This window comes from Aptenodytes patagonicus, chromosome 12 (assembly GCF_965638725.1).
Source record: "Aptenodytes patagonicus chromosome 12, bAptPat1.pri.cur, whole genome shotgun sequence".
NCBI classification, from domain to species: Eukaryota; Metazoa; Chordata; class Aves; order Sphenisciformes; family Spheniscidae; genus Aptenodytes; species Aptenodytes patagonicus.
In genome coordinates this window covers 12,543,146-12,570,269 of record NC_134960.1, presented here as the reverse complement: position 1 = coordinate 12,570,269, position 27,124 = coordinate 12,543,146, and the positions used below count along the sequence as shown (strand labels likewise).

Here is a 27,124-nt window from a genome sequence, read left to right as displayed (position 1 = left end):
TCACAAAAGATATATGATTAGACCACCAGTTGCAAGTCACCAATCATTTTTATGTTAATGATTTGTCCAAAGGCACTTTCTTTTTCTTTTCTGATACCTTTTTTTAGAAACAGAAACACCGGGAAGTGCTAGCTAAATTCAAACTTGACTTCTTGCATTGTAACACGTTGGTTAATTTTGGGGGGTAGAGCATTTGGAAAAATATGGATAAAGAATTTGAAAACCAGTATAAAAAGTGAGTCCATTTCAATCCTCAGAAATAAAACCACAAGTTTTCTGAGGGTTTTTTTTTTGCACAAATCCATCTTCACTCTCCGCTGCAGGCACTGACAGTGGCTGACTGGGAGATGTCTGTGTGGGAGAATGAAATTGCCCAAGCTGTGCCAAGTTAATGATGTCGAGTAAGACTTATTTATTTATTTTACTCTTTTCATTAGGCAACATGTTTTTTGGTTTTTGTTTTTTTTTTCCCAAGTCTGAAATGCTGAGGGGAAGGAACTGTGCAGAGGAAAGGAAATCAAAGAAATCACGGAAGTCAGGACAGAAAACGGTTGGCTCCGGTCCCCACGTACTGCAAGGCAGCAGGGCAACGCCGTAGCCATGCACCGTATTAGAGAGGGAAGGGATCTGGGGACTGTGGTGGAAAACTCTTGGAAGTCATCAGCAGCTCTGAACTGCTCACATCATGAACATGGTACCCGGCGCAGCCTTGGCAGCGGATACCTGCATCCATGGGGTGCAGGCAGGGAGCGCTGCCAGTTGTGCAGAGAACAGCCTCCTACACATTTTCAGTGCATTTTATCTCCCCTTTGGTTATCCCATAGCGGCACCTTCTCCCACCAGTGCAACCTCCTCCCTGTGGATGGCAGGCGATGCTTCTTCAGCCCAGGGAGAGATGGCAATCATGCCTGTTGTGGTCTGCCAGCGGGGTCATGGCTCGGGGGGTGGCTGCCGCCGGAGAGGGCTGAACCACACTTTCCTTCCAGTAGTACCGAGGTGAGCTCTTAATCGCGGCGGTCACCCACATCTGCCCTCTGCTGATGCAGCTCTTTGTCTACTTACATGTATTTCCAAAAAACATTCACAAAAGCTGCTCCATGGGAAGGAGGAGCTGGCAGGCTGCAGCATGGTGGTAACGACAGTCATTCCTCCGCAAAGCCCACGTCGGAATTGGAGGGCTCTTCTGCTCCCCCCATTAACACCCTTCGAATTAGACGCCGAAGCCGTAAGGCACGGTGAAGCCAAAGAGAAGCTGAACAGAGCAGGAAGTTCAAGTGGCTTCTTTAACAAAATGGCTCATTTTTCTTTGCAATTAATTGGCTGAATCCTGACAAAACCTGTTATTAATAGAGCACCCTCGCCTTTTTAATCATCTAAGTTGTTTGTAAAGCACTCCCAGAAACTGGAAATCACGCCCACTCCTCCGGCTCTTTTGTTCATTTCCATCTGGGGGAAATTCATGAGAATTCATTAAAAAATTATTGGCACCCCAGAGCCAAAGGCAACAGGCCTCTCAAAATATCCAAATAAAAAACGCTCTAATGAATAACCACTGTCAAATAGCCAGGAAAAAAAGGAAAAATAGGACAGCAAACAAAACTAAACAAAAACTTAAGCAGTTTCCTGTTAAGCGAGAGCTGCAGCTATGAGTTCTGTGATTCACACACCAACACCCACCCACCACTGCTCTCTACCAAATGATTCAAGGCAGATTGCATCACTAATACCCTGGGACTTTCCTTTTGTCAGTGAAAAGATAGGGCTGAAGGCAGTTGGGATACTCTAAACCTGCGAAGGCAACTTAAATTGTGAGAGTAAACTTGTCATCTTGCTCACTGCACAGTCCCACCAGGACAAGTCAGCAGGTCAAAGTCTGCCTTGAGTTACCTCCTTGCCACCATGGGGTGGGCAGCAGGTCCAGATGAGGTAACTGCCTGATCTTGGAGCTGAGCCTGCAGAAGGATAGGGAGAGCATCATTTGGTCCTGCATGGTGGTGTGAACGTGATGTCTGTTATTAGCTAGAGCAGCAGCGGGAAGAGGAATAGAAAACAACCTGTGTGTTGGGCTCTCCTACACAATGGCGCAGCCTGGGTCTACATTTGGCAAAGAACAGCCTCCTATATATTTTCAGTGCACTTTTTCTCCCTGCATTCAGCTGACAGGCTGTGGGGACCCTTCCCCAGTGGCCCATGTCCTCTGTCACCACCCCCTTGTATGGGCCGTGGCGGGAGTGGGCTTTGCAGCATTCGGGCTGCACTTGCAATGGCTGCATCAATATTCATCTCTTTGTAAACATAAACTGCCCCTGCTGCTCGGAGTAGCTTCAGATTATTCATATCGATTCAGCACTGTTAATGATTAAATACAATGTTCTTCAAAGTGTGCATTTAACAGGAAAGCTTGATTGGATTTACCGTTTTGAGGTTGGGTGGGTTGTTTTCAGTTACATTGCTTGTCTTTTTTTTTTTTTGCCTTGTGGAACATCATGTCATTTTGCAAATGAAGAATTACCCTCTTGCCTTTTAATAAAAACTTTCATCTCTGAAGGATTCACATCTTCCTGCTTAATCAGAAAACAGATATATTGCATGCCCCACCAACATCTCCGGGGCCCTCTCCCCTACAGCCATCATAAGCAGAGCAGCTCCTGCAGGTCCAGCAGGCTGAGCCGACTGTGCCCAGAAACCACAGGCTGGAGGACAGGGGACAGAACAGGTCCCAGGGAAGGCAGACGATTGCAAATTACCTATCTGTGGATGGCATCCCTAGGGCTCCCTCGGATAGGGAGAATAACAGTTACAGAACCTGGTGCTTGTCCTGGAGAGAACTTCATGCCTTTACAGAGGAAGTCAGAAGAGAAAATGCAGAATGAGGTGATTTAGTTTATGTTGCAAACAGCAACATTCTTGGCAGTGCTGGGAAGAAATCCCCCAAACCCCAGTGCCATGCACTGTGCAGTTTTGCCTTCCAATAGTTCATCAGCAGTCCATCCATCCAAACACTGTCCATCCCTCACAGAGTCCCAGCCTCCAGAGGAAACATCCAGACTTAAATCTGAAGGAGGAACATGTTTCCATGTAGGACCAGCAGGATACAATCGCTGCACATATTTGGGGCAATAGCTATGGTGAACCAGGGCATAGTTTTACTGAGAGCTGTCGTTGTATTTATTTCTCATCTTGTCTTTAAGTGAGACAGCACAACCACACAAGTTAAGAAAGGAAAAACAAGAAGAGAACACAACAGTGAAATTGCTGAGTTGCTACTTGTTAGTGACAGTTTAAAAAGAAGATGTGAAATCAAAGATTCAGTAAAAAAATCCCTGACCTGACAAAGCACAGAAACCCTATGAGAAGCAGCAGAGGGAAAACAGATTGCAACTCAGCAAGATCGGTCCATTGCAGGCAGCAGCAGAGACCAGGATTTCCTGGGGCTCCCTGATCAGGAAGGATGGGCAGTGTGCCTGCGTTGGGATGGGGACACACCGCACGCTTGCCCCAGCCCAACGCTATGTGCATTAGCAGTAGGATGATTGCTGTGTGCGCATGGGCATGTTTCTATGCCTCGTAGAAGATGGACAAATAAAAGTGACCCAGAAGTCCAGGGTTACATCTGGTTAGACTCAATGAGATGAAATCCATTTTGGGATCTCTAATGGCCCTCGCTCAGTGGTGTCACACTGGAGCCAGGATATTAAGGGCACCTGTCAGGGCTATTTTAGGAAACAGAGGCCTCCTGCCTGGTGCCCCTCTCCCCTCTGCACTGAGCTCACATTGTGTCAAATGAGGTCTCCTGGAGCAGGGCACATGGAAAGTTGTGGGTTTAGTGGAAAGTCTGGATGAGAAAGTGGCTTTCTGAGCCCCCTTGTCACACACAGCTCCAGCCTGGACTCTGTGGGTTTATTTTTGGCATCCTCTGTGCAACTTCCACCTGCAGGTTTTGGACCCAGCTGCACACATTGAGCTTTGCCCATCCCCAGGGACAGGAGGAGGGTTAGGGCTCCTCCTGGAGAGCTGCCTTGTGAAGCTGAGCTGTTATCTTCCCCCACAGGGAGCGCCAGCTGGGGTGAGAAGGGAAATAAGTTCAATGTCTACACATGGAGACTTCTCTCAATGCAGTGAAATAGCTTGTGGTTATACACAAACAGGCCAAAGCACCTGGGTTCTGACCTGCCGAAGTGCAATGTTTTGAGTTTCAGATGTGGGTCTTGATGTCAAGCCTGCTGAGAGGCTGAAACGTCTAAGCCTTCATGCCCTGGGGGGGTCTAGCCTGGCTCTGACCTACCACACCAGGATAAAGGCAGCAGTGACTGGGTTTACTCTTCCACAGAGCTATTTCTGGAACTACTTCACCTTTTCTCTTCTTAATTACTGCCATAGGTTACAGTTCCCCTGGTTTCGAACAGCATGAGCTAAGCTGACCTCAGGCACCTCTACATGGGCAGTTGGGCTTTGGATCCAGCAAAGCCTGCCCCTACAGAGCCAGCAGTGGTTGGGAGCGCTGCAGATGCAGTGTGCTTTGCTTGATCCAGGATAACATGGGGAAAAACACATAACAGAGGGACAGAGTGTGTTTTAAAACAGAGACTACAAGGCAAACATGTTAAGTGCTCTGTATGTAAAAGCAGGAGGAATCCTTCCAGCTCAAGAAAGATCCTGCTGTGATTTGCGTGTGAAATAAACGCTTGGTGAAGGAAAGTAGGTGTACAATTTCTCATCAAATGAGTGGATCAGGCAGCCAAGAACACACTTTTCAAAGTTATGTTGCAATTAATTCAATTTAATGTCAGAGCCTCTTTTTTTGTTTTTGTCCCGTTATCTCCTCCAAGGCTTCATCAGATTCAACTTTCTCTTTAGAAATTCTGCTTCCCAGCACAGTGGAAGTCACCACTTCATTTAGGAGACACCTGACCAGCTCAGTTAACCCTGAATACAGTCATTGCCATGCCATGAGCTGGGTTTGGATATATTATCCACCTTTTGCTTTCAGCCACTATCATTGTAATTGCAAATTCAGGCTTTTTCTTCTCTCAGACTAGATCACAGAGAAGATGCTCCAGGGAGCTTTGTATGCCAAGGAGTGGGATTTTTCAAAACCACTAGTGGTTTTGGATAGGGAACTCAAGACCATAGCCAGTCACACACTGATGATTCAGTAACAAAGCTACTCCCAGGGATGGCTTGATTGATGAGGGGTCTGATGGAGTCCTCTCTACCAGCAAGTGCATCTCCAACTGCCTAGCATAGTGCTGCTGAGCCTGGTTTTCAGCTCTCTTTAAAGGCATCTGGAGATGAGCAGGCAAATGAAAGCACCCAGAAATCCCAGGGGGGAATAATCTAATTTTCTTCCAAACAATTAACTCTCATATTGGCAGCAGTGGAATCCTCCCAGTTTCTCCCACCCTACTTTCCTTCCCCTCTCCAAGCTCACCTTCCCTGAAGGACTGAGGAACACCAGAACAACCATCACAGCCAGCGTAAGCTCTACAAACACCAGCAGTAGGTATATTCCTATAACATCCCCTACTCCAGACATACAAAAAGCAAAGACAAACCCTCACTTCTCAGATCACCCTATCCCTACAGCATTTCCCTCCCTCAAGCCTTTGCCTCTTAGCTGGATTTAAGAGCTCCCCCATTAGCACTTCTCTTTTACCCACCTGCAGAGCTACTTTAGAAAACAGAGCACCAGCTCCTATTTCCTCCACAACGTACCCACAAAACTTAGAGCTGTAGATTAAGACCAGCTGTGGAGAATTTAAAGACTCATCTGTGCATGAGTGGCTGCTGGCAGGAATGGAGGGAAGGCAGCACCGGCTGCCTGAGTATAAAGCCTTGGTTTGCTTCTAATACTGCTTGGCTGGGGAGCTGCTAGGTGACCTGAGCTGTAGGGTTATAGCTGAGGAAGTTTGTTTTTCTCTATCTTTTGTCAGAGCTGCTCATGTCTGTCTCTCTGCTAGGCATTCCTGATGACCCACATGTTCTTCCCATGCTGCTAGTGACCCTGTGCTCTTGGGGAGCTGCTCTCTAACCAGCTGGCTGCAGGCAGGAGCAAGGCTGAGCCCTGTGGCCAGGGTGCTTGCTGTATTCTGCAAACTCCATTGCATAGCCAGGCAGGAGGTGCTGGCTCTCCTCTGACCCTTCTTCTGGGTTTCATATGCTGACCTAATCATTAGGGTATCTTTGTGGCTGGTGTTGCTTCAGGAATGAGTCTCTCTGGAGATTTCTGCTTGGAGAGGTCTACCCCCATCCCAGCTGCTGTGGAGGAGCCCTCGTGAGCCCCTGTCATGGGGGGAATGACCACTTACATGGATTTAATTTAGTTATGGGGAGGGTTGAAAGATGTAGTAAATGATCCTTTTGCTTAAAAATTCTGTTGCAGAAGCATTTTATGTTGCTGAAGGCTGCACTAATCGCTAAAAGACAGAAATATATCTTCCACTGAAATTTATCCCTGCACTTGAACAGAGGATACAGATACATCTCAACCCTCTGCATCCAGGGCTAGAAGGAAATTTCCCACTCGGAACTCCTGTTGGTTTTCCTTGCTTTGGCATTGAAACCATTGAGAGTGGAGGGAAATGGAAGAAAACAGGGAGATCCATATGGGTGAAGCTTGAGCTTTGTCCATCTGTTTCTGGCAGAAAGCAGCAGGGCGCTTTGCTGAGTCTCCTGTCCCTTTGCAGTCATCACTGGAGCTGTGGGTGGGTGGGGAGGACTGAGCACCTCTGCCCGTGCTGCTGCTGTTCCTCTCCGGGCTGTAATCCCCTGCTACCTGCCCCAGGCACAGGAGGGACCAGGTTTCAGCAGATGAAGGTTACAGGCAGGCGTGAAGGGCACTTCTGTCATCAGACAGACATCTGCCCGCAGCCGGACAGAGTCAGGGAGCCTCCTCCAGCAGGCACTGCCCTGGAGAGATTAACCCCAAAAAGGGGATGGAAAAACAGCTCTGACATGAACCTGCATTCCCTGCTAGCAAGTCTGGAGGGAAATTCAGACACAGGTGCAGGACCTGGTGAGTCAGGCTCCTTTTTCTCCCCTTTATAATACCACCCCAAGAAGTGTCCCTGGGAGCTGGGACTGGGTTACGTGAGGTCGTGGGGGAGCCTGAGCAGGGGAGGTTTCCATGAAAAAGCAGAGCTTTAGGAACTCTGGAGGGCCTGGCTGTGTCTCAGCCCTGTGGGGGCTGGAGTGATGTTGGATTTACACCTCTGTAAATGAGAGGTGAGATCCAGTTTGGATGCAGCTTCCCAATAAACAGGCACATATATACATACAGGTACAGCACCCCTGAAAGGGGCACTCTTCCAGCCTGCAGAGCTCCTGCAGAAGTCCCCATGTTGGAGTTTTTCTGTTCCAGAAGACAAGCCAGGCAATAAATACTGGAAAAAGCCGTGAAGGATAAATTGCTGTTGCAGAAAGAAATCCCTTCAGCTTGGCAGAAGCTCTATTTATCTCCCAAAGACTTTAGTCTCAGTCTCTCCCAGGGGAACATTAATTGATCTCGTTAGGATCTCCCATGACAAACAAAACTTTGTCACACACCAAGAGGACAGGCAAGTCTGCCAGCTCCCTGGTCCCCCCCTAGAGACATGAGGGGATGCTTTGTGCTGTAAACACCATGCCAGAGGACAACATGGCAGTGCCACTGAGAGACCCGTCTGCATAGGGTCTGTACAGCAGGGCTGCTAGTGAAGATAAGATCCTTTTCCCTTGAGGTGTCGTGGGCTCGCCAGCCACCTCCCTGTCTGAGGAAGAGGGCTGGAGATGGCAGCCATGCTCCCGGGGCTCCATCTGTGCTCTGCATCCTCAGGAAGCACCACAGGTCTGGGCTTGGCACTACTCTTCGTGGGAGACCGTCTTTCTGTGGTAGGGTCACGCTCCCGTCAGGTTAGGTTACTCAGCTATTGACTACATTCATTAGTCAGATATTGACACATCATGCTGAAGAAAATGAGGAGGACTGCTACAGTGACTGCTTTATTGCTCAGTCTGTTAAAAGAAAGCTGCTCCTCGTTTGCTTCTCCCCAAAAAGGCAAATATTCAAAAGGTCAGAAGGATGTCTCAGCATGAATCAGCCAGGAGACATATATCTAAGATCAAAAGGATTGTCAATCCAATTAACAGCCTGGGTTCCAGCAGCAGCAGGCTTTTTACATATAAAATATACTCTATTCAATGTTTCATCTCCTAGTCCCGGTCTCTCTGGAAGTCTTTCTTCTCAAATCTTTTTTCCCATCTCCTCGCTGTCCCAGACATCCCTGAGCTGGTAGGAGCAGTTCTGTAACCAAGAGTGTAAATTCTCTTTTTTCTCTCCTTCCCCAGAGATAGTTTGTCTTTTTTTTGAGGTTAATTAAAGCTATCTCATTTTCACGTTGTAGCTGCCTGCCCAGATCAGAGGGAGGAAGCTCAGCATGTCAGGCTGTAGCAGAGAGCCAGACCCTGGGTTTCAGACCATAAACAGAGCATGAGCTGAACAGCCATGGGATGAACCTCCCTTCTTCTGCCTGGGGATGGGGATCCGCATTGTTGGCCATACTCAGTGCTGCTCCGGAGAGCACTGCCTGCCCGGGCAGGTGGGATAGCAGACCTTTGGCCTGACTGCACGTAAAGGCACCATGGGTTGATTTAAGCAAAGCAGGGGGATTAGCGCTGGGGAAGCTAGTAGAGATGGGAAAATGTTGAATGTGTACAGGGGGCTGTACAAATCCCATCTTCGGGACTCTCCGTCAGGCATCTGCTGCTCCAGGAGTGAGCAGTGCCAGCATGCTCACAATCCCCTCCGTGCCAGGCTCCACGCCGGACCGCAGCTCTCTGCCCCGCTGCAGCCGGCCTCTACCATCAGCAGCAAGAAACCGCAGCCTGGAAGAAGAGCTTGCTCAGAGCGTGTCAAAGTCAGTGCGCTCCACGTCTAACAACAACTCAGTGGAAATTAAGATGGGCTATTAACACTCTGCATCAGTGCCAGTTCCTCAGGGACACCCAGGGCACCCACATTAATACCCTATCAGCGCATTAGGATTCATGTGGGCACAAAAGAGTCTGCACCGAAGGAATGAAAAGTGATGAGGCCATTATTTTATTGGACTTTCTGGAAATGCCGACGTTCCCCATGCAATATTAGCATAGCCAGCAGCAGTGTTGCAGGCAGACCGGGAGGACTCAGTGAGCTGCTGGGACCTCCAGGCACCCAAACCTCTGTGGATATAGGCTCCTACAGTCTGAATCCCTGCCCGGCGGAAGGTAGGAAACCACTCCGGTGCTGCTGTGGCACTGTGCAGAAGCTCCTCTTTGGACATGGATGGCTTGTAGGAGAGGAGGACTTGACACTACCTTTGCATTGAGGCCAATATACTGTCCCTGATAGTGGCACCTGATGTCCCAGAGGAAGATGGGGAATACAAAAAGCAAGCAAGCCCTGGCCAAATGCACAAGGTTTTCCTGTTCCTCAGCCAAGTTAATAATAGAGCAGGATTCAAACCCAGGGAGCCACGTTGTATTTTAAGCTGATCCCAATTCATTCAGGGAGCCATTAGGCTGCACACAACAGGCTGGTTCCCTGGCCATGGGAAGGTGGGAAGGCTGCAGAAAGGCCGTGCTGATGGAGGAAAGCCCCCCTTGCATTGCTCTCTGATACCCTCCTCTGGCTGAATCTGGAAGCTCAACCTCCCAACGGACAGGACAAATCAACCCCAAATGGGTCCTCTTCAGCTTTTAGGACAAATGTGTGGAGTTTGGGACCAGGAGTGCCTAAGCTGTCGTTGGATGGGCAGGAGGGGACATGAAACGTCCTGGAAGACGTGCCCATGGATAGACGGAGACACTGTTTCTTCTCACCAGCTATGTAGAAGACTGCAGGGATCAGCGCTGAGCCGGAAGGCTCCTTCTGCAGCCTGTGGCAAAGAAATGGAGTTGTAGGTGGGCTTTGAGGAAATGCATTCCCCACTAGAAGGAGAAGAGCAAGAAGACAAAACAGTCTTAGAAAGGGAGGTACCACTCAGGCAGTTGCTCCATCAGGTAACTATAGAGTGCTGAGCTAAGGGGAATTCACAGCAAAGAAAAAAACAGACCTTAAAAACATGTTTGCTTCCTTCAAAGTTACCCAGCAAGTGGTTTCCTATTAAAAGTAACCTTGGAGATGCAGCCACCAGGTTGACACGGCATCGCCCCGGTCAGCTCCGCAGTCCCCAGCTGTGCCGTGGCGATGCTGCTCTGGTACATTCTGTAACTGTTAATCAGCGCTATACAGCGTGCAACCACCACAGGAATCGATGCTTAAATAAGCACAGGGAAGTCTTAGCTAATGAAATGGGTGTTCATTTCTATTCTGGGGACAGGCTTGTTCTCTTGTTCCTGAGAAGTATCCTGGATTTCTCCGTGTGCCCAAGTTGAAGCATGGCAGTTGTGACTCCACAGCGCTGCATCTGCTGAAATCTTTCCCATGACATGTTTGCAGCGGCATCTTGCAGATAAACCTGGCTGCTTCTATCACCCCGTCAGCACTGCATTGCTTCAGAGCTACGGGGCTCAGGGGTAGCAGGAATGCTGGCCAATATTTTTTCTGGGTGTGCATCCATTACACAAGTATGTCTTATGAATCAATTACAAAGAGGAAGAAAATGGGGCAAAACCAGAACCATGGGCTTCCCCTGAGGTTTCAGGGCATTTGTCTCAGAAGAGCTGCTTTGCTTTCAGCCTCCCTGTGCCTGCTTTGTCTCCTTTGCTCAACCCCACTGCCTTTGTTCATCTCACTGGTGCCATGTTTTGTCCATCCCTTTTTAAGCAATCCTTTTGGCTGGGAGAAACATACCTCAGCTGCTGGGGGGCCAAGAGGTGGAGATTGCCCTATCCACATGGAAAGAAGCACTGATGAGGCTTCAGGACCTGGCACAAGCATCTTGTGGGCTAATGGTCCCCTCTCCCTGCAGGACCCAAAAAGAGAGGGGAGGCTACAGGCAGAGTCAGGGCTCCAGGTGGCAGAAGAAGTGGCATGTTTGTTCACAGCAGGATGAAAACAACACTCTCTGAAAGCTTTCCAGGGACTTGCCCTGCCGGTGTATCTTTATTAAGGGTGTCAGCTTTGGAGCTCCTCTGGCATCCATGGGTGCCGCCACATGATCTGGCTCCTATCAGTAAGAAAATCCTCCCTGTGAAGTTCCTTTGTTGGTTTTCTGCTCTGTGCAACGACTGTCCCTTTTCAGTCAACCTCCCTGATCCTAGAAAAAGCATCTCTTCCTCTTGCTTCCCTCCTTCAAGCCCCCATCTAGGGGCCGTGTCTCTCTCTTGCAGCCCAGCCCGATGTAGATGCAGGACACTTTGCTCAGTATTGTGTGCACAGAGAAGCTTTAGCCTCTGGCTGGCACCTTTCAGCCATCCCAGGATTGCTGCAAACTTGCCATTATTGTCCCCATTGCTGTTGGTGGTGAGTTCTGAGCATCTTGCTCGAGACCTGCTCCCTCCATGCCTGAGGAGGTCCAGGTTAGCCCTTCCTGCCCTCAACTGAGGCAGACCTTGTTGCTGAGCAAATCTGAGCCCTCTCTGTTCATAACAAGCCTGGCTCTTCTGCATTTGGGGCATGCTAATCCTTCCTGCCCTCAAGCACGCTCCAAAAATAGCACCGAGCCCCCGCCGAGTGCAGCCTCAACAGCAACAGGTGCCGTCCTGGAGCCGTCGTGGCCAACCAGGCTGCTCAGAGCCCGCCAGCCCCCCGGCCACTGGCAAACGTGGTGTAATTTCTCGTGCTGTTATCCCGTGGCTCATTGCCAGGCGCACCTGGGTTGCATCAGAAGCTGGGGTGCAGGTGGCAGCACAGGAGGACAAGCAAGGGCTCCCCCTCTTCCACCTGTCCTGCCAAAAATCACATTGTGCCTGGCTTCCCACGGGGCGCAGGATGTCTGTGCGGCACGAGGGCTCGATTGCCAAGTGGGATTCTCAGGCTGTTTACCAAAACCATCTGGAGTTTGCACAAGGACCAGCGTGAAGTACTCAACGACAGCCACAGGATGGAGAGCTGGAAGTGCCATTTAACTCTGGTTAGCCACAATTCGGGGATCAAAGAGTTAGATTCCATCAATACCATCTTTTTCTCAAAAAAAACGTCATTTCTGATTACACTTTCATAGAGGGGATCTCTGAAACATGGCAAACTTCATTTTGGATTGACGCATTCATTTTGCTTTGGTTTTGATGATAAAAGAAAACTGAAAAATTTAATTTCCTCTTCATTTGCTTTGTCCCTGAATGCACTTGTCTAGATGATGCTGACGATGTTCTCATTTTTCCCCTCCCCCCCCCCTTTGTTGGTTAAAAAAACCCCAAACCACAAAACTTCTCCAACTGTAGGAGAAAGTGGAACAGTCCAGGGGTCAGTGCACTCCGCTTAGCGTTAGAAAGGGGAAGGGGAAGAATGTGGCAATGGAGATGTGACTTACTTGTTTTTTAAAAAGAAACATCTGAAATGATTTTTCAAAGATGAAAAATATTCCCTTTAACAAAAACCAGAACCTTCCCAAAAAACTGCCTTTGCAAGCTTGGTGCTCATTGTGCAATTGCTTTCTGGTTCTACAATTTTTGCACGTTTCTTGCAAGAAGCAGCAGCTGATGCTCCTGCCAGGCTTGCGCAGCAGTCAGGCATGTGCAGGGATGCAAATGGGAATGTGCAGTTCCACAAAGCAGGGCACTGCTGTATTCCCTGCCCTGGGAAGGCTGGCACCAGGGGCAAAATACACCTCTGCCGTAGAGCCAGGTCCCCATTACTGTACCCATACAGGGCCATTGAAAAGGCTGCAGAGAGCAGAGCGAGTGGCCAGGATTTGTCTGACCGAATGCAGATGTCTCCAGCTGAGCTACTCCAGAGAGCTTTTGTAATCTTGGTAGAAAAATAGCCCGTCTAGACAGGCAGTTTAACCTAGCATAGGATAGTCATAATTTCCTGATGTTTAGCTGACCTCTGCTTAAGCAGGGTATAGACTTAGATGCTGTTTGCTACCCCTGGCATGTCTCCTCTGCCAGTCTTTTATTCTCCTACTTAGCCCCTCTTGCCTATTTAGATCTTGAGCTTTGCAGGACCAGACCCTTTCCCACACGGCTGGTGCGATACTCAGAGCCGTGGAGCTCCCTGCTTCGGTTGCCTGGTTGCTATTGCTGTTGCAAACACAGTTAATAGTCATCTGCACCCCTGGATGCCCATATAGCCTTTCCATTGGCTTGGGTGGGCTTTGAATGAGGATTAACTCTTAAAAATACGGGCTCCCCATGCAGGCTGCAGTCAAGACTAGCAGCAAAATAGTTAACGGTTAACAACAGCATTAGATATTTCTCTACTCTTTCAGCTTCCAGTCACAACAGTCTTTAGAGAAGCAGCATCGATAAACCAGCCTGGTGTTTGTAATGCCCGGATTAATTTTGCTGTTATTTTTTGTGTTTTAATGACCATAATTTCCATTTCTGTAACACCCCTTCTTCCTGTTTTTCGTTTCCTACTGTCACATGACAGCCTGGTCTGTGCAGATTCACATTTTCATTATGGATTTCACTGACAGACAAAAGAAAAGCAGACAAATAACCCAGCCCCCATTACTTTCCTAACTGATGAGTCAAAACCATTCCCCTCAGCATCAGGATTCTGCAATCGAAAGGTGACCCCTTCTATCAATTTCCATGGAGACCAAAACAGAGCATCTGGGATTTAAATGTTCTCCCATAATAATAAAAATTATGGTAAATTACCAGTACAAAGTTACTTAATGCAACATTTACCGGGATTTGTGCCTATAGAATTGAAAGCAAATGTGTTTGGGAGACCCAGAAATCAGCTTCTGCCTCAGGAAGGCAGAGCGGCACCAGCTGGGGCTGGTGGGGCTGTCAGAAGAGGCTCAGGAATAATATCGGTGCCATGGCAGCAGCACCCTTCGGGGTGGTGTCAGGCCAGGGAAACATGACCAGGGAAAGGGACACATCCTCCAGAAGGCATATAAGGCAGGGAAAGTACCTGCTGCTTATGCCCAGCTGTGTGATTTTTAAAAGGATGCTAAGAGATGGAGGACCATTGAACGAGGGGATGTGGCTGCAGCTGGGAAGGACCATGGCTCTTGGGTCGGTGTGGGAACTGAGCCACCCTTGAGGGCATGGTCCCCCCAATCCTCCTCCATCCTCCAGGAAAATCCATGCCCAGAAGCAACAGGGCACTGCAGGAAGGCGTCCTACAAGGTTTGCTGGGGACTGGGAGCCCTGCTTGTGTGGCAGCTAACAAAACAACCCTAAAAGTTGCAGCTGGAGCAAGCAAACATTTCTTTCCTCCCGTTTTGCTGCTGGCTGCACATGAAAAGCCCCTGACTTCTCCGTAGCCTCTGCTATTTGCCAGGTAGCGTGAAAGCTAGCCAGATGTGGAGTTTTTTATTAACCTTTTTACATCTGCAAGTTATGAGGCATCTCATCTGCTGCAAGAGGTGACGGTGCCAGAGCCTTGAATGAACAAACAGGTCAGAAAACAAGGAGCAAAGAGTGAATCTGCTGCTCATTGTGGGTGGAAAGGGGCCGTTTGATTCCTGGAAGGATTAAACTGACTCGTAAAATAGCCCCATTCAGACAGCAGCATTTGTGAGCACTGACATCTTAGCTTAACGAGGTTCTTTACCAGCCATTTGAGAAAGCGATTTTACATGCTGCTCTCAAGAGGTTTAAGTTGCCATAATTCATGTTCATACCTCTAACCATGAAAGGATGAAGAAAGGGTTTATTGCAGTTATGTGGTGCAATAATCTCCTCACAGCTCTTTTCTCCGTATTGCTTTAAAGCTTTAGAAACTTTAGAAAGATATTTGGACACATCCTAGGATGTCTGGAGGCAGTGGGGTTGTGTGTGCTCTTGGCAAATAAGGCTCACAATTTATTCAGTCCCAAAATCCAGGGCTGACCCCAGAGCTCAGTAAATCCAGATACAAAGTCTGGGAGATGTAGAAAATCCATCCTGTTAGCTTTCTGGAGGCCTGCAGAGGTTAGACAAGCCTCTTTAGTGTGGATGGGTAGGTACTTGGGCCTGCATATGGCTGGCACATTAGTGTCTGAGCCATAAGTGGCTTTGGAAATGTCCTTAGAAAGCAGGGATGAGATGCTGAGTTTTTGTGGTTCGCAGCCACACTAAAAAGTGGAGGTATGGCACCATGGAGACCTGCATACAGTTATGCAGCACTTCAAGGCTGTCTCTGTTCCTTGATAAAAGACCTACCAAATTCTCCTGGCAGCTCTGCATGCAGGTCCCACCAGAGGACCGGTCCCCAGGCTGTGTGGACCTGCAGTGTGCATGCTGCCTAAAGCCCCGTGCTCACTGGCAGCCAGAGAACAGGCTGCTGGCAGACGTAGAGCACAACCACTGCCTTGAACATCTTATGTATTAGGGCACTCCAGGCCCTCCAATGTTTTAAATCGGGATGATTAATTGTCTAATCATGAATTCTGTTGAAAATGTGTCATTTTGATTCTTTCGTTGTTTAGGGACCAAATTCTTCCCCCGACAATTGGTTCTGAAAAGCTGTAATGTTGTCACTGCTACCCTGCCCCACGTCACCAGGGAGAACAGCTGGGGATTGAGAGGAGGAATTAAGGATCCTTCTGCTCTATCACTGATCTGAAGTACCAGACCTCAGGACCACACACTGCCACGTAGGAGACTCCCGATTCCTCTGTTGTCATCCTGTGAAACCCTTGGGAGACTCAGCACCCTCTTTCATCTGTCTTTTTTTCTCCTCCTTGGTTTCTTTGACCTGTCCTCTTCCCGCTCTGCCCCACAGCACCTGCAGCACTGGTACCTACACGGAGTGCCTTGCTGTTGCTCAGCTCCTCTCTAGCCTTGTCCCACAGCCCCACTCCCACAGTGCCTGGAGGTATTGCAACCCGTTACCCATCAGCATCAGCAAGCTTCGTGGAGAGGCCCTGCAACCTGCTCTGGTGCACTTTGTGTTTTGACTTCCCCTGGCTATTCTGCCGGCATTCAACCTCTCCCCCAGGTAGCCCCAGCACCTCCCCACGAGCTGCCCCGGCATCCGCAGGAGCACAGCGGCTTTCTGCTCCCACCATCCAGGTGCAGTCCCTTCCTCTGGCGCCGCTCGATGAATAGCATAAAAAAGAAGAGTGGGAAGAGGAGGACTTTTCATTCTTTATTTGTAGGAACAATTTGTTCGGTGAGAAGAACAGAGCTCTTACAATCACAATGGTGCTCCAGCCGAGTGCTGCACACAAAGACTCCCCAAGCAAGCGCTCCACGTGCACCGAGCCTGCTGAGCCCCCGTGCTGCTCATGGGGCACGGGGCTCCCTCTGTGTGGAGCTGCGGCTCCAGCTCATGGATATGACTTCCAGGCAGGACAGACCACAGCTCCCTGCCACGGCACGGACCTCTGCTCCCCACTCATCCCCGGTACGGCTGCACAGGCAATACTGGAGCATCACCCACATCCATTGCTCAGCTCAGGCTTCGCTGAGATGGAGACTTTGTTGTGTACTGTCCCTAGCAGGCATTCGTTCCCCGCAGGATATGAGTGCTCATTGCCAACGCTGGTCCGCTTTCGGACATATCTCTGTGTCTGCCCCTTTCGTGCGCCCCACATGCTTTGCAATGAGGGAGAGACCAGCTCCACAGCCGCTGGGGAGACAGGGCATTGCCAGAGGTCCCAGCTGCTCGGATGGGTACAGTGGGTATGGATCCCTGACAAACTCTGCATGGCTGAATTAACAAACAACAAACAGGCTCATTCTGTGCCAAACTACAGGGAGGACAGGGAGCGGCAGCGATCAGGGAGCCAGAAAGGTTCTTGGAGGAGGACAGAGGAGCGCAGGTCAAGTGGTAGAGCCTGACCGGGACATAATGAGCAGCAGGAATTTGAAGAGCATCACTAGGAATAATGGAATGAAGTTTTCAGGAGGAAATGCAGGTGGAATACTAACAGCAGCTCCTGACTTGTACTACAGAGCAATCTCCCAAAGGACAGCACAATAACCCTGGTGTCAGGGCATTTAAAAATAGACCCAGCACACCACCAGTAAATGTAATATATGGAACAAGCCTGAAGGGTCATAGGCAGATGGATTTGTAATACATCTCTTCTATCTCCAACTCTTACAACTCTGCAAGGAAGCAATCAGCAATAAGCAGGTCACTGCTTTTGGGCCATGCTGGCAAATTATCAGAGCAAGAGCATCCATTGCACGTACTGCAACCTGCTCTTGCACATGAGAGGATCTGTGAGAAAAAGAACTACAACAATCACATGCGTGTCTCTAACCTGAAAACTAATCCCAAGGGCAGTGTTTCCAGTACATACTAAGTGACTAGAGCCAGCCAGGAATCTTCTGAGGAACAGATTTTGGTTGGGAAATATTTCCATTCAGCAGCCAAACAGGTTTGGACAAAGCCTTGATGGGGCATCTCAGAGGAAAGGGTATGGGAGAAGCCAGGCTCCCCTGGAGCAGCCGGGAGCCCTGCCAAGGGATGCCCGGGTGCCCTGGCTCCCTCCTGAGTGTGGGAGCTGTGGGAAAGCAGCAGGGCATGGGAGAGCCCCCCTCTCCCAGAGAAACGGTTCCCCTCTGCACTGGGACACACAGACTTTCCATAAAATGGGATACCTGACCACGAGCAGGTGCTGCTGGTGTGCCAGTTTTTTTAGCAAAATGGGTAGGAACAGCCAAGGCTGAGCATGAACCGTTACAGCACAGCTACAGCATTGTCTAGAGAGGCTCGTGCCTGCCGCTCTCAGACTGGCTGTGTTAAATGGGTCTGTACACGGATATCTCTTTTGGACAGAGCAGAAAAGGCTGCCAGGTATTAAACCTCTGTGAGCACACTGGTGGGAACTTGCCTGGCTGGGGATATGGCCCCCTGCAAGTGTCCAAAGCCAGGATGTATGCATACTAAGTTTGCTTCATTACAGCTGGGAGCGCTGGGAGGACATGATCTGAGCAAGCAACTTGCACAGAGACGCATACCCTGCACAAGCACAGCTGCACGGAGAAAATCTGGCTGGAGGGGCACTGCAGAGCTTATGCAGCCTACAGCTGTCCTGCTGCCCTTCCCAACAAAGGTTTGCCCAGCCTGTTCTTAATTCTTGAAAGATCAAAATTGCACACTCACCCCAGGGAAAGTATTTCTGGTTTAATTGCAGCCTTTTCCTCCTGCCTGTGTGCATGCCCGGATCTGGCCCGCTCAAGGCATACACCTGCCCCTTTGCCTGCTCCCGTCACACAGACACACAGCACACACTCCTTCTCTCCGACCTCTCTCAGCTGCGGATGTTTGTGGGGAGGGTGCTCTGTTAGCAGCTTTGCATCAAGCAGCAAGAAAATAAATAAATAAATACGATTGCACATGAGGGAAGGGGTTTGCAGCTGGAAGCCCAGGAGAGAAGGTCTGAGACGGGGCTTCTGGCAGAGTTTGGTACCAGCACGTTTTGCCCAGGCCTCCAGTAGCAGCTCCTTGAACAGAGACCTGCAGCTGCCCAGCTGGGCATGACAGTCTGCAGCTGGGACGCCACCTGCAATTAAGAGGTGTACATTTTCCTATGGTTTCGAATCAGTTTTTCCTACTATTTTCTGCCTGAGCCCCTGTCACTCCCTCCGTCTCTGTCTTTTCCTCTGCTTAATGAGTTTTTTACAATCCAAGATGCAGGAGCTGAGCATGCAGCCTGCCGGCATGCTCATTGCCACAGCTACAGGAGAGGGACAGATGCTCTATAATGTTTTCGGGCTTGGGTGTTAAACTTGGCTCCCAAGTGTGGCTGGTCACGCTAGCATGTGACTACTTGCAAGTAAAAGGATTGCCAGGTTCAAGCCTTTCTCCTGTCTGAAGTCCAGGCATTGCAGTCGCAGATTTGTTGGCATAAGGAGCAAACGAAGGCCACGTTACGTCTGCACTGTGCAATGTCAGCCCCATCTAGCAACAGCACTGCACTGGGCAGCACAGTCGTGCACTGGGTAGGATTTGCCCTGTGCTAATACTTCTGCTTGTTTGTGGGGGTCTGGGCCCCACATGCAGTACATGTAGGCTTAGAGAAAAAAAGAGGTAGACAGAGAAGACACCAGAAGGAGAAACAAGCACAGAATAAGTCAAAGCAATCTTCCACACTCCTTCTCGCTCAGACTTGGTCAGATTCTGGTTTTGTCTGGAGCCCCAGCCAGGACGTCACAGGCAGCTGTGAGCACGTCCTGCTGGTCTCCTGACCTGACTGTAAGGCAGTGACCTTGCTGTGCCTCTTCCAAACCAGCCACTGGAGATGGCCACATGGTCCTGATACCCCCTTCCCTTTTGAAAGTGCTTTCCAAGGATGCTGTGCCAGGGAAACCCCTCTGCACCTTTCGTGGTGACTTGGACGTTCACCTCCTTCAGTTCACAGGGCTCCTGTAGCTTTTTTCCAGAGCCGGTTTCGTATGCAGTGACTCCTGCAAAGTGCTTCTTTTAGTGCCGGTCCTCCATCTGTGTCCTCCGAGGCTAGTAGAGCCTTTCCTGGTCCTCTGGTTATCCTTCATCAGCTTCTCCTTCAGGTGATGCACGATGGGCTATGGGTTGGGATGAAGACATTTGCCACATTGCCAATCACTTCCCACAGGATCCCCAGGCTCAGAGAAGCAAGGCCGTGCTCCACTCAATCTCTTCAGAGCCCTCATGAGCTCAGGATGGTGAGGAAGAGAGGTCAGCCCATTCAGCTCTCAACCATTCCTGGACACCCAGGGATCTCTGTGGGACAGAGAAAGAAAGAAAAAAAGAATCAGTTTAGCATGGTAGAGCTTGAGGTAGAGGAGGGATTCAGATGCTGAAGCCAGAAGAGAGATTACATTTCCCCAGGACTCGCTGGTCCTGACTGGTGTACACCATGACCATTAGCTTTATCTTAGCCTTCAGGCACCCTCCCCAGCTGCTGTTGAACACCCCCTCGAAGGAGCCAGTGGATGAACGGGCACCACGAGCAGCCCACTCTCTCCATGCCCGGTGGTGCCCTGCCCATACATGCCACCACGTGCCAGTGCTGCACCTCCTCGAGGTGGGTGAGCTTCTGCCCCCACGTTTTTCAGTGATGTTTCTACACTGCCGTTGCACTCCTGAGCTGTGTGAGCGGGATGATCGACCAAGGCATTCGGCAGGGGTTTGCACCCCCAGGACAGCTGGGTGCTTTAGTACCCAAGTGAAGATTTTCCCGCAGTAGCTACCAAAAAGCAAAGCTTCTTTGCATGAAATAATCGGAATAAACAGATGCATCTCTACATAGACTCTCAGGTCAGCTGCCCAGGAGATGAGAACACATTTCCTTCTGGTTTTAATATCTGTGAATCTACTAAAGGGAAGAAAAGGGCTTTTTCTTGATTGTGGAGATACCCGAATGACAGACATGTTAGATGGAAAAATGGGAAATTAATCTTGAGATAGAGCAAGGAACAAGTACTGGATATGCTTGCGCTTTTATTTATTTGAAAGTGGTATTTTAATAAGTACGTGTCAAAGATTATGGTCTGGGGGTAGGGGAAGAAAGCAGCATTTTAAACCAGAATGGATCTGCAGAAAGGAAAAAACCATATCTGTTCTTTGGGAACACAATGCCTCTCTCAGAAGAATTTTGGGCATCCAGAATGAAGTTGTATTTCTTGTGCAAATCAAAGCTGAAGTTCCAACATGAGAGATGATTTGCAACAGTGTCAGCTGCCAGCATCTCTTTAAAAAGACTACTCACACTCCATCTGCCCTGCAAAGTGTCTTTCCTTCCTTCCTGCCTGCCTGCCTTCCTTCCTTCCGAAACACACAGTCCCAGTCTGCACCACACCTTATTGCCAAGAAGGGTTCTGCTTTGCACAAAAGAAGGAAAAGTCTTTCACCTTTTGCATTTCCTCCTCCTAAAAAACCCCCTGTGCACTGCAATTACTTCTGCTGGTGCAGCCTGTGCAGTGAAGTGTGGGCTGGGGCTGGTAATCATTAAACACCAAGCTAAAGAGAAACTGATTTGCTAAATCAGCTGGATTTAGATGATTTGGACATGTTAATCGCTACTGTTTAGTTTTGTACATGTGGCACTGTGGGCTATCAGAACCTAAAGGCATCACAACTGTAGCCCAGAAATCTTGCAGATCAGGAGCTCTTTAGAAAATCCCCGAGATTGCCCATGTGGAATAACAGCAGCTCCACAACTCCAGCAATTTCCACAGGCAACAGCCCCACAGTCGTGCAGCATGGGACCGAGGACTGACAGTTTAACCAGGGAGGAAGGCTATACCCAAATACGAAGTAACGACGATGGAATCAGTGACTTTCTGCAATGCAGTATGCTAAGCATGCTGGAGTTTTTCCAAAACAAAACTGGAATATCTGACTGAGGCTTCTCTGCCCTTTTTCATCAGATTGAAGCCAAAGGGCTCTTCTTCAGCTATCCTATAGATGGAGCTTGTAAGCTTACAAGGAAACTTGAACCATGCTGTAAGCTCCCAGGGCAAAGCCACTTGTTGTAGAGTTCAAATGGGAAGGAGGAGGGAATTCTCTAAACAAATTGCACGTCTGCATTCAGGAAAGAGAGCCATGAAGCAGAGCAAGGTTATGTTTCTGACTCTGCATCCCTCAGCCACTGTGATTTAAGTGTCTCCTTTCCTAATCGGAAAGAACTTTCTCTTTGCAGTGGTGCTACTAACCACCCTCATCCCGCACAGGCCACTCCCTGAGGTCCTGACTTTGTTCTTCCTAGGAACCCAAAAGAAGTCAATGTTTCTTGATATCTGGATGTTTTATGACGTGATTATTATAATAGTGACTTTCTGGTATTCCAAATCCAAGCCACGCACATGAGTTTTGATAGGAGACAGAAGTCCAATGTCCTCTTCCTGCTATCCCATTGGATGAGCTTCACATTCAAGCTCCAGTTTCTATGGCAATAATCACAGTTTTGTTTCACGACTGGTAAACTCTGCCGCTCCCCGCCAGCGAACGCATCGGCTGAGTTATTCACCACTAGTGAGAACAAAACAGGTAGAAAAACTGGGGCCATGCTCCTTTAGCTCTCATTTCATCTCCACGGGGCCACCTTCCAGTCGAGTGTGAGGACAAGGAGGTGAGTTTGAGCGAGGTACCTCCGAGCTGCTGCAGGTCACAAGTTCAGCCTGAGCTGCCGAAACCTGTGTCTGGAGCTCAGAGCAGCCATCCGTCCCCATGGCTGTACAGCATGGATGTGGGAACCATTTTGTGCACCCAGCTAGGGTTCCTGGGGGCCAGGAGCATGGAGAACGGTTTTATTTCTCCTGTCTGTCAGTAATAGCTGTGGCTGGACCCTGGGATAAGAAGCGGAAAGGAAGAACTGCAGTTCTTTGCTGGTTTCTGAGGTTCTCCTGCTGCCTCCCACCTCTGCCAGCATAGGGGAGGCTGAGAGATGGGTAAAGCATGGCCTCAGCTTTTTTAAAAAAAGAAAGAATGTGAGGGCTTAGTTCCCTGGGACACCCATGGTCCTGCTCTGCGGCACCTCCAGGCTACCTGGTGGTTCATGTGGACCCCGTTTCGACTTGCTGGCTTTAAAGCAGTTTGCCACACATGGCTGCATTTCCCCATGTGCAAACCAAGCCACTCAGAGCAAACGTGCTATTAAAAAAGAAAGTAACTTATAAACAGTTAAAAGATTGCCCAGATGCCAACAGAAGTGGAGTGTAAATCAGCTTGTCTCCACTGGCTTTAATGGAGCAAGGCTGACGGACTCCGAGGCGACCACTGGGCTCTCTAACTTCCCGAAGAGCAGCCACCAGAAATCCAGGCCCTCCTTGCCAAAGTCTTTTTAAACAGCAAGACTGTTTGGGAAGCCCTACAGCTTCAAGAGGAAATATCCACTTCTCGTCTCCTTCTGCTTAAACCTGCAGTCTGCAGGCTGAAGCCACAGCAGAGCAGAGAGAGGGGCCAGCGCCTCTTTTACAGCCAGGCTTTCACTTCTAGCCCTTTAGAGACAAGGTGGGAAAATCTAGAGAAACAAGTGAGTAAGGATTAACACCCTGAATGCTGCCAGCACAGAATGCCTACAACAACTGCTTGTGTCCTCTCGGAGGAGAAAAGTGCAGCCAGCATTCCCACCCCTCCAGACTAGCTCTTAGCACCAGCTGCAAGGGCAGCTCCTCCCCGTGCCCCTCTGCCTTCAGCTAGGACCACCAGTTCCTCCCTGGACACCTGCCTGGTGTCCATCAAGATATGAGGGTACTGCTGCCTTGCTCTCCATCATCATCATCATCACAACATAAGCCAAATGGTCAGATTCATCCCTAGATGACTCTCCTGGAATAGTGACAGGCAATGGACTAATCACTTTACACAGGAGCATTGATTTATCCTTTCTTTTCATTAATGACCTACTACATGGAGCTCTTTGAGACTCAAACTGTGGTGAAGGTACAACTCATTTCCATCAACTTAATGCCAGCAAAATCCATGGAGTTGCTCTCCATCGTCACCACCGTATCCCAGAGCAAACCCTGGCCTTCTGTTCAGTAACACAGTGCTAGGACATGCTGAGCCCAACTACTTTTGCTCTTGTTCTGATGTAAATCAGCAGTGACATTCTGAAGTCAAGGAAGTCTAACTTTCCTTTACACTGCCATTACAGCGCTGACGTCAGTGGAGCAATTTCAAATTTATGCTAGTGTCATTGAGAAAGGAATTAGACCTAATTGATTTACACCACCGTAAAACCAATGTGCAAAGGGAACTGGGTTTGCAGCATACAGCCCTGTCCAGGCACTGATGGAAGACAGGGCTAGCTACCCAAATAACGGCATAATCTGAAGAATCCTTATTTATGGTCTCCGAATGTGTGCGTGCACGTAGGAAGGAGGTTTGGAAGATGGCAATTAAAATAAACAGCAGATCACTTATCCTAAACATCTGCCTCGTAAAAGCAGAAAATCAGATGTTGTCCTGGAACGTGTGCTATTTGCTGCTCCGAGTAACACAGAGGGAGCACAGCTCGCCTGACCTCTTCCAACATTTCCTCTGCCCTGAGATCTGAATTCCTCAGGGTTCACAAGTCAAAACATAATCAAAACAGAAGTCAGCTGAAGAAACCTTGCAGCCTCTGTTCTTGACCAGTGCCTGTTCACCTGTGGGAAGCTTGGATTTGCTCACCAGACAAACACGATGAGAGGGATGGACCACCCACATCCCACAAAGCAAGAGATGTGTGGCGACAGGCCACATGCATTCATCTTGCTAACTACGTAGCCAGCTGTCTATCACTAATTTACATTCCCTTATTTTGTTTCAGTACAGCCCTAGAAGAGGTGGAAGACTAATGATGAAATCACTTTTGGTCATTAGTCATAATACATCCCAGGCTCAAGGGCAGCCATTCTGCAGGGTGAAGATCTGTTGAGAAAGTAAAAATGACCTTTTCAATCAATGGGAATCGACTATTGCCCACATAGTCACAGTGGGACTTTGAAATGCCCCCTAAGGGACATTTCCCAGGGGGTCAAGGAAAGGATGAAGAGGGAAAAAAAATCCCTCCCTGGCCCTAGGCTGTAGATTGTCTTAGTGGTTTGCTAAGTGGTTTTGCAAATCTTAGAAGATTTGGTTCACTTAATTTGAGACATGCACGCTGTGGAAATCTCCATCTGAGCTAGTCGTCCAAAGAAATGGGCTCCTCTAGGCGCCCAGTCCTCAGACTAATGTAGCTAATCGCAAGGCAGCTGAGCAGCTCTTCCCCTAAGCATCAACCGGATTCAGGGTGGAGTGAGGGCAGAGCAAAACAGTGACACAGAGGGGTGTCACTCTATAGCCTTCCTGCACTCCAGGCAAACAAGACAGTCTGTCAGCCTTGCATTGCACAGTCTCTGCATCTAAACAGGGATCTTCCAACCTAGTAAAGATTGGCACAGATTGTCTACAGATTCTCCCTTCTTTCCTTTCCTACCCCTTCAATCTCTCATTGGAAACTCTTGCTATTTTATCATGTTTCAGCAACTTGTCATCTACCATTTGCCAACAATTCTTCCTATAACCTTTAAATAGCATATGTTAAAAGTGCAGGGTGTAAAAAGAATCCTAGAGTACAACAACATGAAATGAACCATCAGTTGCTTCTTCACAGATCAAGGTAAAAGAAGAACCAGTTAATGTGTGATAAGAAGCCGAGGTGTAACGTAAGTGCACAAGGAACCCCAGATACCCATCCCAGAGTTAGGCTACTTTATGACCATACTTATTTAAGAAAGGAAAAAATTACATCTCAGCCCTTTTAGTTTGCTGTAACCCAAACCTGTGCTTTAGGGCACCTCTGTACTTGGCTGTACCAGGTGATGTTCTGGGTGACACATGGTGATGCTATTTGTTTTGTTGCAGGGCTCTGACACAGCATCTTTCCTCCACAGAGTTCATCCATGACTCCTACGTACAAGCCACAGCCTTGAGAATGCCTGGCAGTGCCTCTGAAGGCTTTATAATGCATCCATCAGCTCAGGGGTAGTATTTCTTCCCTGTCATTCTCCCCTCCACCAGTCTGTGCTTATTTTATACTCCTTCCCCATGAGCTCTCCTATGGGACAGGGATCCAGCAGCCAATGCAACAAAGCCAAACTTTGACACAACTTCCCAGTTAGTGTCAGTTCTTAGCACACGTCCAGCTTGCTCCCCACTAGCCAGGCACCAATTGAACTTCACATCTCCACTTGTTGGTTGTGGTATCAAACTTCTCTGAAGACCTAAGTCCTCTTTGTCCTTTATCACCAGTTGAAGAACACAGATCTCCCACCACTAGGATATCACTCGAATCTGTCAGGGTCTTGGTGAAGATCACTGGCTCTTAAGTTGATGCAGATGGCAATCCCATCACTAAATTCCAAACCTGGATCTTCATTTACTTTGCTGAGAAATAATGTCCTCATCAAGTTCTAGGTTTGAAGGACTTCTTTTTTTCCTGGCAGAGGATCATCAAAGTAACTCTGGAAAGTAGCCAGAATGTGAACAGCTGCAAAGCGACAGGCTTTTAAAAGCTGTGTTATCTTATTTCTCTCTTGTTTGCTTGCCCCAGCTTTTCTGAGGGGGTTGTTTGTTTCTTTTTTTGAATTTTGGGGAAGTGGGAAGGACATCGTTTGCTTTGCTTTTTTTTAATCATTGAACAGATTGAAGGTGGTTCCCAACAAAGCAACAATTCTCTTTGAAACTATTAAATCAAACTGTAAAATCCTGCAATCCCCCAGCAGGAGCTCTTGACTGTCGGACAGTTGGGAGCCTTGTGTAATGCTTTTCTGGGGTTTTATGTTTTTTGGCAAACAATGATTTCCCTCCCTGTGTTTTCCTGACAATAGTGCAATGCGCTAGGGCATGTGCTGCTTTTGTGCACTCAACTCTTTGCAGTTGATAGACTTTACTCAAATATTGCAACTGTGACTATCAGGGCAAGTGGGAGGACTGTAGAAAGGGAAGATACTTCCTGAAGCCTTAATGGAAAGGGTTTACTCCGAAAACTCTGAAACATGAGCTACTGCATGTACACATGTAAAATACCCTGTAGGTGGGATCTCACTATGCTTTCAAGGTACAGAAACATGATTTCATGACTACACGAAAACCCACATCCTTTCAATGCTCTGCAAACCTGAAATTATGACAGAGATAAGTGTGCTGTTATGACTGGAGCCCTGCATGCCAGATAATGCAGGCAATGCTTTGTCTCGGTTTGTGGCACACTGCAATTTCCTTTCCTTGGTATGATGCCAACATAGTGTATGTAGACTTGTCCTTAAGCTGGGCTTACACCCAGTTTCCTATGCAGTTGTTTCAACTAATACAGACTTAAAACCAAAGCAAACAAGTTAACAATGAGCAGAACATTCTTCTCCCTGTAGCAACAACTGAATACCCAAACAGCGCCCTCAGTCCTCCACCTGCCTCTGTACTCCACGCCCTATCGAAGGAAGGTGCTGGGATGGGATTTCAGCTTCCCTCCTGCCACAATCGAAGGGCACAGCTCTGAGAAACCTGCTCTCGCTGACCCTGCTTTGAGCAGGGGGTTTGGACGGGATGATCTCCAGAGGTCCCTGCCAGCCCCAACTATTCTGCAATCCTGCGAAATTACAGCAGGTAGGAGCAGTGCTGTGTGCCAGGCTCAGAAGGTCGTGCAACATGAAAAAGGAT

The 27,124-nt window shown here is 48.7% G+C and overlaps 1 protein-coding gene across 2 annotated transcripts in view; it reads right to left on the bottom strand.

Annotated features, from left to right (window-relative positions):
- Positions 1 to 16,140: 16,140 nt before the first annotated feature.
- ADRB2 (adrenoceptor beta 2) overlaps positions 16,141 to 27,124 on the bottom strand; it is a 36,918-nt gene continuing 25,934 nt past the window's right edge. The window contains exon 2 of one of the 2 annotated variants that reach the window (XM_076350514.1): positions 16,141 to 19,720. In XM_076350514.1, coding sequence (XP_076206629.1) covers positions 19,686 to 19,720 — 35 coding nt within the window. In that variant the 3' untranslated portion in view covers positions 16,141 to 19,685. The remainder of the gene's footprint in view (positions 19,721 to 27,124) is intronic. The other variant, XR_012996385.1, reaches the window with a different exon arrangement.